At 45.1% G+C, this 10,863-nt stretch overlaps 1 protein-coding gene across 13 annotated transcripts in view; it reads left to right on the top strand.

The window, feature by feature from the left end:
• CACNA1B (calcium voltage-gated channel subunit alpha1 B) overlaps nt 1-6,165 on the top strand; it is a 112,629-nt gene extending 106,464 nt beyond the window's left edge. For 8 of the 13 annotated variants that reach the window (XM_039327077.1, XM_039327071.1, XM_039327069.1 and 5 more), the window contains 5 exons: nt 1-25; nt 775-810; nt 2,354-2,555; nt 3,557-3,753; nt 4,751-6,165. The exon at nt 1-25 is cut by the window's left edge and continues 86 nt beyond it. In XM_039327077.1, the coding sequence (XP_039183011.1) occupies nt 1-25; nt 775-810; nt 2,354-2,555; nt 3,557-3,753; nt 4,751-5,290 (1,000 nt within the window). In that variant the 3' untranslated portion in view covers nt 5,291-6,165. The remainder of the gene's footprint in view (nt 26-774; nt 811-2,353; nt 2,556-3,556; nt 3,754-4,750) is intronic. The other 5 variants (XM_039327075.1, XM_039327078.1, XM_039327070.1 and 2 more) reach the window with 3 other exon arrangements.
• The last annotated feature ends 4,698 nt before the right edge of the window (nt 6,166-10,863 follow it).

Raw genomic sequence — 10,863 nt, 5'->3', positions numbered from 1 at the left:
GCCTCGGCTGGCAGCTGAAACTCAGGTTAGCACTTTTACCAGACTCTGGGGTCCTTGGTGCTCTCTGAGCTTGGTTGGTTTCCTTGCAGACGTTTCATGACCCAACTAGGTAGCATCATCAGTGCTAGGAGGGAATGGGGTCTGGGGAGAGGAGGAGGAGGAGGAGGAGGAGGAGGAGGAGGAGGAGGAGGAGAAGGACGACTGTGGGGTCCTTGGTGCTCTCTGAGCTTGGTGGTTTCCTTGCAGACGTTTCATGACCCAACTAGGTAGCATCATCAGTGCTAGGAGGGAATGGGGTCTGTGGAGAGGAGGAGGAGGAGGAGGACGACGACGACGACGACTGTGAGGTCCTTGGTGCTCTCTGAGCTTGGTGGTTTCCTGGCAGACGTTTCATGACCAAACTAGATAACGCCATCAGTGTGTATGGGTGTCCTAAGAGGGAATGAAAGGCAAACAGTAAAGAACGATTCAGACCCTCCATTTTTTTTCTGGATGTTTTTAAAAAAGCATCTTGTTAGGGATTCAAAAAACCGGTATTCACCCAACCATCGTTTCTCATGAATAATTGTTGATTAACACTCACTTCTGTCTCTTGTCTCCATTCACCCACCCCTTCCTTGGTCTTCCGTGGATCTCATTCTCTGCCCTTCCCTCCCTCCTCCCTCCCTTCCCCCTCCCTCTCCTTGGTCATCTCGTCTCTCACGTGTCTCCTGGGATGTCTGACTGTTGCTGGTTTGGGACCCATGCCATTTTTTCTATCTGAATTGCTTGCAGAGGAGCAAAACACGGTCACCAGGGCGATATCTATCAGTATGTAGCTTGTTTGAACTCACCTGTCCGGTAAACGTCTAGTCAAGGAAAGGGTTTAAGCAGATCCCCTGAATTCTTCTGTGGCTTTTTCTTTCTTTTTAAGAATAACTCACTCAATCTAGAGGCACTAAATATCTAGATAATCTGAGCTGTGTTTCTCCCCTATACGTGTTTAAACAGCTGTCCATTTTAGTCAGGCCTGTCTCCCAAGGATGGAATCAGCGCTCACAAGCTGGAAAAAAAAATTCTATGGTGAAAGTCTATGTCAATTCTCCGTCCTCCAGGTCATGGTTGTCCCAAAGGTGCTTTTTTCACAGGGCAACTGGACTTCCTTGTTTTCCTTTGATGACGTTTCGCTTCTCATCCCAGAAGCTTCTTCAGCTCTGACTGGACGGTGGGGAAATGGAAGGATTTATACTCCTTGCAGACAGCTGGTCCTTTGCACTCTTTTAGAGGGTTGTTGAGGCCACTTGGAGATTTATCTGTATCCTAAGGTGTCCTAATGTGTCACAATAAACCTCCAAGTGGCCTCAATGGCCCTCTAAAAGAATGCAAATGACCAGCTTTCTGCAAGGAGTCTAAATCCTTCCGCTCCCCACCCTCCAGTCAGAGCTGAAGAAGCTTTTTGGACGAGAAGCGAAATGTCTTCAAAGGAAAACAAGAAAGTCCAGTTGCCTCTTGAAAAAGCATCTTTGGGTGAAAAGAATTGCCAGTCCCTATATTATAAGAGCATCTCCACGAGGAAGATAATGAATGAAAAGTTTACTTTAAGCCCTTTAAAGAAATGAAAAGATGACTTTTTATGGCTTTGATATTGGAAAGGGAGATGCTAAAGACAGAAGAGAATATTTGTAGCTCAGAGTTGGACTTTGGGGTCCTTGGTGCTCTGTGTGCTGGGTTTTTTTCTTGCAGACGTTTCATCACCAAACTCAATAACATCATCAGTGTTCAGAGAGCACCAAAGGACCCCCACAGATACTAACGAGTTTTAATTGAAAGGAATCAACTTTGAACTAAATGTTTGTGGAGATTCTCAGTCATCCAGGTCATGGTTGTCTTCTCCCCCCCCCCCAAAAAAAAAGCAAACAAAAAAAAAACATCAAAGATGTTTCGCGTCTCTTCCAAGAAGCTTCTTCAGTTCCCCTTCAGTTCACCTCATTTCAACTGAAGGAGCTTCTGGGATGAGAAGAGAAATGTCTTCAAGGAAAAACAAAATCCACTTGGCACCTTTGGGACAACTTAGAACTCAGGAGAAAGTTCCTCACAGTGAGGACAATTAACCAGTGGGACAGCTTGCCACCAGAAATTGTGAGCGTTCCATCACTGGAGGTTTTGAAGAAGAGATTGGACAGTCACTGGTCTGAGATGGTATAGGGTCTCCTGCCTGAGCAGGGGGCTGGACTAGAAGACCTCCAAGGCCCCCTCCACCTCTGTACTACTGTTAAAACAAATCAGACACAAGATCCAGTTGTGTGAAGGAAAAGATGCTACCTTTGGATGGTGGACATCCAATCAACCTCTTTGCATTCTCCTCTTTCCACAGCCCATTCCAGACACCAGCCCCATGAAGCGGTCCATCTCCACACTCAACCCACAGCGTCCCCGTGCCACACATCTTTACGAATATCCCCGGCCAGCTGAACATACTCATCACCATCACCACCATCGTTGCCATCGGCGGAGAGAGAAGAAGCAGAAGTCAGTGGACAAGCCATCCAACCACTTGATTGAGGGTGAAGCTCCTGGTAAGGGTGCCTTATATTTCTCCAGCTTGGCTGACCATGTTGAAATTTTTCAACAGCATGCTCCAGTCTGGGTATCCTTCAGAGGTGTGGCCTTCAGCTCCCAGAATCCTTAGCAATGGTCGTGTGTTGCCTAGGATTCTGGGAGTTGAAGTACGTATACTTAAACCCCTAGGAAGATCTGCCCTCTCTTCTAAAATCTCTTTGTCTCTCAAACTGGGTTGTGTATTATCGTTTGAGAGTTCCCATCCCAATGTTCCTACATAGCAGAGTTAGAGGAAGGTGTCAATATATATTTAAATTAAAAGTTGGGTTCATTTTAAAATGTTGAGCTACAGTCGTTCAATTCGGTTGATTGTGTTGACTTCCCTTTAGTCTGCAGTCATACCCAATGGAAATAATGAGAAGTCTGCACGCATACTTGAGGGGCTGTCACAAAAAAGCGGGGGCCAATTTATTCTGAGGGCAGACAAGAAGCAATTAAAGAGAGGTCCAACCTAGAACTAAGGAGAAATTTCCAGACAGAACCATTAATCGGCGGAACAACCTGCATCCAGAAGTTGTGGGTGCTCCATCACTGGAGTTTTTTTAAGAAGAGATTGGACGACCTTTTGTTTGGAATGGAATAGGATCTCCTGCTTGATCAGGGAGTTGGACTAGAATAGACTAGAGCTGGGAGGGACCGTGGAGGTCTTCTAGTCCAGTCCCCTGCTCAAGCAGGAGACCCTAGACCATTTCAGACAAGTGACTGTCTAGCCTCTTCTTCAAAACCTCCAGTGACGGAGCGCCCACAACTTCTGGTGGCAAGCTGTTCCACTGGTTAATTGTCTTCACTAGAAGGACTAGAAAGACTAGAGGACCCCCCAAGGTCCCTTCCATCTCTGTTATTCTGCATTCTGTATTCTGCATCTCTGTTTGTAGGTCTTCAGGCTTATGCGTGAACCTTGTTGGATTATGACCGACTAGAATAATTTCAATTCTTTGGTTTCCTGTTGTCTCCCCAGCAGAAGAAGCCACCTCCAAGTCCAGAAAACAGGAGCGGGGCCGGTCCCAGGAGCGAAAAGTCCATTCTTCTTCTTCCTCTGAAAAGCAGCGCTTTTACTCCTGCGACCGCTTTGGGAGTCGGGATCAGCCCAAGTCCTCTGAAGGCAGTCGACCCCCATCCCCAGGCGGAGGGCAGGAACATGGGACACAGAGACAGGTGAGGAGGTGGGGGGTGGGGAGAGAGGAGGGATGAGGCTGGAGTCAAGTTCTCTCATCCCGAAAGAGGGAGAAGACACCATGGTAGCGTCAGCCTTTCCGAGCAGAGCAGAGAGGAGTCGTTCATTTTAATTGACTGCAAGGCTACATTAGCAGAACCTTGCAAGTCGGAACGGACTTGATGTTGACCTGGAAGCACGCAGTGGATCTCCTGATTTTTCAAGGTGGACCACCTGGCTCTCCTGTCTGCTCAATTGTCTGCTCCCCGGTTGTCTTCATTTGGAATCCTTTCTCCTCCCTGTTGGTTTCCTACCTTTCTCCCTCTGTTCAAATGGTGCTGGAGCAGCTTCCCTGTCCTTGACTGTGCACATTTAAATTCTCTCTTTCCCTTTTTGTTTTTTTGTTTTCTTTTCATCCTACGATACATTCCTCTGTTCATATCATTCATTCTTCTGTCCTTTGCGTTTTTGCCACTCTACTCCAACATGTGACTCTGTGTTCGTCTGGTATTCTTATTATTGCTCGCCGTCCTTCTCCTTCTCGTCCTTCTCCATATCTCTCTTCTCTTTCTCCTCCTCCTCCTCCTGCTCCTCCTCCTCCTCCTTCTTTCTGCTTCTCTTTTGCCTTCTCCTTCTCCTTTCTCCTCCTTCTTTTTCTCCTTCTTCTTCTCCTTCTCTTTCACCTTCTCCTCCTCCTCCTTTTTCTCCTTCTTCTCTTTCTCCTTCTTCTCTTTTGCCTTCTTCTTCTGCTCCTCCACCTCCTTTTTTCCTTCTTCTCTTTCACCTTCTTTTTCTCCTTCTTTTTCTCCTCTTTCACCTTCTCCTCCTCTTTTTCTCCTCCTCCTCCTCCTTCTCCATATCGCTCTTCTCTTTTTCCTCCTCCTCCTCCTCCTCCTCCTCCTCCTCCTCCTCCTCCTCCTCCTCCATCTCCATATCTTCCTCCTCCTCCTCCTCCTGGTTTTTGTTTTGTTCATTTACTTTCTTCCAATCTTCATGTAGGGCAGTGGTTCAGTTAACGGGAGCCCCCTGCTGTTGACCTCTGGTGCTAGCACCCCCTGCCGTGGTCGGAGGCAGTTGCCGCAGACCCCGCTGACGCCACGCCCTAACATTACCTACAAGACTGCCAACTCCTCGCCTGTGCATTTCTCCGGGTTCCAGACCGGCCTGCCAACTTTCTCCCCGGGACGCTTGAGCCGGGGTCTCTCTGAGCACAATGCTTTGCTGCATGGCGACTCCCAGGGACCCTCACCAACCCTGATGGCCCGGATCGGTTCGGACCCTTACCTGGGACACCGGGAGGAGAGCGACAGTCCCTACCACATGATGCCTGAGGACACCCTCACCTTTGAGGAGGCCATGGCCACCAATTCAGGGAGGTCCTCCCGAACCTCTTACGTTTCCTCTCTAACGTCCCAGTCCCATCCAATCCGTCGAGTCCCCAATGGGTACCATTATGTTTTGGGACTGAGTGCCGGCCCTGGCACCAGCACTAGGGCGCGTAGCTATTACCACGAGCGAGACGAAGACGATTGGTGCTAGCAGGACAAGGACCAAGTTGCACACTGGAGGTCGATGAGTTTTATCATCCGGAGAACCGCCACGTTGATGCGCATGTGTTTGCATCCAGCCCTGTGACATCAAGGCTGTTAGGGGAAAGAAGAAGATCCAAGCAGCTGCCTCTCTGTGGAACAGCTCTGGCCAAGATGGCCCTCGGTGCGTGCGCCACACTGTCGGTAAAAACGCCCGCTCTCTCCATTCCGGTTTCTTCTTTTGCACTAGAGAGCTATGGATCGGTCAGCAAAGGCACCGTCACGGATGGCCTGAGCAGCGCAAACGTCCTTCGGTTCTCCTCCCTGTTGCCATGTCATGGGAGACACCACCTCCCGCCCCAAATTATGAGGCTACAACAGAAGCCCAGGGAGAAAAATCCTAGACTCTGGAATCTGGACAGTTTGGGATGAGCAGGAGGAGAAGACAACCCTGATGTACAAAGAACAAACCTACATTTTATTGTGTCCACCTTTTAAGAAGGGAGTTTATCCAGCTGGATCCTCAACCCTTGGCCAATGGTGACCCTTTATAAACCAAGCCCATCCTGGAAATTCCCAATAGATCCAAGCAACCACATGGCCACGCCCAACGTCTTGGTCCATCCTTTGATCGCCACATTTTTTTTTGAGTCCTTCCCATCAGCGTTTTGGAAATGCCCTTCAAGAAGGGAGAGGCTTTGGCAAGGACAACATCTAAGATCTTGTTCTCCTTGAACAAGACAGTTGGTGGCCCCTATCTTAATTTTCATCTTGTTTACAAATCTGAGCTGAGGAGGGGATGATGAAGGAGGAGGAGGAGGAGGAGAATGGTGGACAGAATTGTCATGTTTTCTATTGAGCTGTTGGATAAACTTTTCCTTTTCATCGTGTCCACTTTTTGTGGTGGTGGGGGGGTTAAATTGTATAGCGAAAGAAAGCAAGACAAGAACACCACCAAAATGGGAGATTCCTCTCCAGTGGAGAATTAATCTGCTGGCCATTCCCAGGTTGTTGGGGTTTTTTTTTTTCCTTTCCTGAAGGCGCCCATTCTTTACTTCTAAGTGCCTAATCTTTGGGAACCTCTCGTGGCAATAATGCAGTTGCCTTTGTATCCTTCCCCCCCCCACCCCCACCCCCCCCCCAAAATAAGAGAAGCAGGATGGAAAGAGTTGAGGAGAGAAGCTTCTCTGATCTGCTGGCATGGCTTTTAAGTCAGCCCTCAAATTCATCGAGAGCTTGATTTTCCATCTTTCCACCTTGCAAGGCTGGAGAACGATTTTAGAAAAACGTTTTTTTTTTAAATAAAATAAGTTCGATTTGATGGGATGAGACCCTGGTCCTGGAAGGTGCAGAAAGAAGCATTCTGCATCAGGATGGATGCTTTTTGCAAAACCCATTGAAAGCAAAGGGAAAGGAACGCTTTAGCTCTTCAGATTTAAGTCATGTCTGGGGGACTGAGCGCCTTGGAGGGCAGATCCTTCACCCAAATGGCAGTTGGAGTTAATTCTGATTCTCAGGGATGAGATTCTATTTTTATTCTTTATTCCTTCTCCCCGTTTGGGTCTGTATGCTTGTCTGTGTGTCTGTGTGGTTTTTATTTTTTTTTAACGTGCTGCACGCATGGAGTTTAGGATGCATGTGTGCTCTCCCTCCAAATTCAGCAAGGCAACCTTGCTGTGGAAGATGTTTGGAAGGCTTATCCCATTTCGCTGACGGAAGATACGTACTGCCCAAAGCAGCTGAGGTTCTGGGCATGGATGAGGATAGGTAGGAAGAAAGAAGGAAGGAAGCCCAAATTGTTTGTCAGAAGGGGACCGGTGGAGGAAAAACAGAGCAGCTGCAAGCAAGAGCCGCTTTTGACCTGACACTTTCCCAATAGCTTAAAACACCTTCAAAAATGTAACGTGTGAAGGCACCACAGGAGAACTTTGCTGTTAGAAGGGCAGGTATTTCCATGTTTGAAAGTACACTTGCTCGTAAACTGCCTCCAGAGGTTGTGAATGCTCCAACACTGGAAGTTTGGAAAGCCATTTGTCTGAAATGGCATAGGGTTTCCTGCCTGAGCAGGGGGTGGGACTAGATGACCTCCAAGGTCCCTTCCAACTTTGTTATTCTATTCTATTCTATTCTATTCTATTCCTTCCAACTCTTATTCTATTCTATTCTATTCTATTCTATTCTATTCTATTCTATTCTATTCTATTCTATTCCTTCCAACTCTTATTCTATTCTATTCTATTCTATTCTATTCTATTCTATTCTATTCTATTCTTACTGGTAAAAGGAATTGAGGCCAGCATTCAGGAATTCAAGTTAAAGCATTTCAGCAAGTTGCTCCTGTCTCTTTTAAAAGCTGTATTTTCCAGTATCTGCTCTCTGAGTAATCTCATCCCTAGATTGCACGTGTGCGTATGGATGCGTGCGTGCGTGCATGCGGGCCTGTGTAACATCTTTCGCTTTTTTTTAATCCACACCTTTGAACACGCAAATAGGAGTATTATTCATTTTACTTTAGGGCTGAGAGTCTTCTAACTGAACAGCTGTCCCACGGAAGTGCAGCTGAAATATTGGATGTCATAAGAATAAAGAAAAAAACAAAACAAAAACAAAAAACAAGGGCATCTTCAAAACCACCAGAATTAGCACGCTGGGCAACCAATGTTTTTCTTAATAGTTTCCCCTTATGACGGGAAGTAGTTCTTCACTTACAACCACCACTGAGCTTAAAATTTCCACTGCTGAGTAAGGCAGTGAGTTTTGCCTCGTTTTATGAACTTTTTGGCCAAACTTTAAGTGAACCTGGTTGATTTGGCTTGTCGGAAGCCGGCTGGGAAGTTTAGAAAAGTTAATCACATGACCCTGGGACAGAGCAACTGTCATTAAATATATGCCAGTTGCCAAGCCTCTGAATGTTGATCACGTGATCATGGGGACGCCGCACAGTCCTAAATGCGAAAAAACAGTCAGAAGTCCCTCAAGCAGTCACTAAACGAATGGATGTAAGCCGGGGACTTACCCATATTGAATTTCTATTAAAATGCAAACGGCTCTTTCTAAATTGACATTTTGGGATACAAATTTAACCTGAACGAGTCACTGGGGTGAAGTGGGGCAAAGAATTAGGTTGGCTTGATAGAAATCTCTCTCTTTTTAATGGATGACATATGCAGAAAACCCGATTAACCAAGAACAAGAGTTCGTCCTTCTTGGGAAGAGGATGTGTGATTCTTTTTTTCTTTTTCTTAAAAAATCATTATCTTTAAAAAAAAATGCAGCAACATCAAACCAGGGCTATGCAACCATAGCGAAACTTTTTCACAACTCCAACTAGGAATGGGAATGAAATCCATCACGCATTGTACAACTTAACCCGGCTGGCATTTCCTTTCCCCCTTTTCAGGCATCAGCATGACTGTGACCAAATCTTTTTCTACCTTTTTCCAATAGGAAGGCACAAATACTTTCTTGGGAAATCATTTCAAAAAAACAAAACAAAATGGGGGGGCGGGAGAGGGATTTTAGAAAAAAAAAAATATTCCAAGACACGAAGCGGAGAAGAAGCTTGTTGGGACTCTTGTTTTCTCCCAACTTGGGGAACTGGGTTGGTTGATGGGTTTTATTCTGTAACCGCTGTCCTGCATTCCCGTTTTTCTTATTAAACCAGTATGATGCAACAACCCTCTTGAATTGTAAGTGGAGTTCACAGCCGCAAAATTACAGTTTTGAATCATTTAACATTTTTGGCCTTGGGAGATGACGACCACGGCGAGGTCATCTGGGCAATGTCGGGGAAAGGATGATCACAAATATTTGCCACTTGTTGAAATGCATGTATAGTGGTGGCCTTGGCAACTGGCTTCCCGCTGGTTCATAGAATCCACACTGCTCTCTTTTCAAGGCACACATTGTCCCCAATTGAGTTTATCACAAAGGATTCCATTCCAGAGATTGTGGTGTGACCATCAAGGGAGGACTTTCAGAGAACTAAATGAGCTGGTACTTCCCCCAAAGAGGAGAATTGGTTGATCAAGTGTTGAAGGAAATTTCAGACTTTGTCACCGAGAGACGAGGCTGTTGAGAGTTCACACGCAAAGTAGCAGAATTGCATCATTGAGCAAAGTTGAATCACTGGGCAATAATTTTCCCTTGACGTTGCCCTTGAGGAAGTCTTTGGTCTTTCCTTGAGGTTGTCCTCAAGATAGTCTTCAGTCTTTCAATGAGGTTGCCCTTGAGGAAGTCTTTGGTCTTTCCTTGAGGTTGTCCTCAAGATAGTCTTTAGTCTTTCATTGAGGTTGCCCTTGAGGTAGTCTTCACTCTTACACTGAGGTCACCCTTAAGCAAATGGCAACACCTAGCCAACCTTGGAGGAGGTTGAAAAAAGTGTGATCCAAGTGGGAGCTGGTTAGTCTTCGTACAACTGAGCAACAGAAAATCCCAGGATTGTGGAAGCCGTGCATGGAAGTTGAAAGACAGCTCAAAAGAGATCAGCAGCAAACTGCTTCTCAACTCCTGTTGAGATAACACCACGGGGAAGGTCCACCAAGACACCAGATGTTCAGGGAACAGCTGTTTCCCTGAATTCTTCTAGCGAGTTGCCAAAACATAAAATGCACCCATCATGTTTCGTTTCTTTCTCTTTTTTGCATCCAAAATCAGTTTAGTGGTGGCTATACTTTGAATAAGTAACGTTTGCATGTAAAATATATACATATGATATAAATATATACCGACCTCTCTCTATATATATAGCGCAGACTATATATATATATATATATATATGTAAGGTGCATGGAGGAAAATGTTTATCTTCGTACTTTTTGATACCATGTATTCACCTGTTGTTAATTTTTAATTATATTTGATATCAATCCGGGGGTTTGTTGCAAAAAGTTTATATTAAAAAAAAAGCAGTGTTAAAAAAAACACACACACAGATAAAAGTTCCAAAATGCAACATATATGGAACTTTAAGAAGGGGGCTGGGGGAAATCAAAAAAGAAAAAGAAAAAAGAAAAAAAATCTGTGATTGAATGACTTGCTGCCTGAATCATATTTATCAGCCAAACTTTGGATTCTGCCATTGTTTCTACAATTCCATTTTGTATGAAGCAAAGTCCTTGAATTTAAATAAACCCTTAGGAAAAAAAAAAAAAAGAGAGAGAGAGATTTAATTAATCTGATGTGAGCTCAACAGCAATTTATTGTGACATGCAAAGCTAAGCATGGTAAGTAAGTAAATGAAGAACACTGAAATCACATTGGTGGAAGAAACACATTTAAACTTCAGATTTATTCGTCTTAGAATTCCAAACAAGATGAGAAACTAAAATCCTTGTGTGATATGCCCTTTATAGGATGGTGAGAAAAAAAAAACCCAGCACAGTGAAAGTATAATGACCGCATGAAGAGAAAGTATAAATACTAAAAAAGAAAGCAAGACAGATTCATCTTCCAACGATGAAATGGAAAACAGATGAAAGGAAAGAGAACAGAATAACAGAGTAACACAGTTGGAAGGGACCTTGGAGATCTTCTAGTCCAACCCCCTGCTCAGGGAGGAAACCCTATGCCATTTCGGACAAA

The sequence above is a fragment of the Crotalus tigris genome, unplaced genomic scaffold (genome assembly GCF_016545835.1).
Source record: "Crotalus tigris isolate CLP2741 ecotype Arizona unplaced genomic scaffold, ASM1654583v1 scf7180000024350.909852, whole genome shotgun sequence".
Classification (NCBI taxonomy): Eukaryota; Metazoa; Chordata; class Lepidosauria; order Squamata; family Viperidae; genus Crotalus; species Crotalus tigris.
Note: the sequence above shows the minus strand (reverse complement) of the source record. Positions and strands in the feature narration are given on the sequence as shown.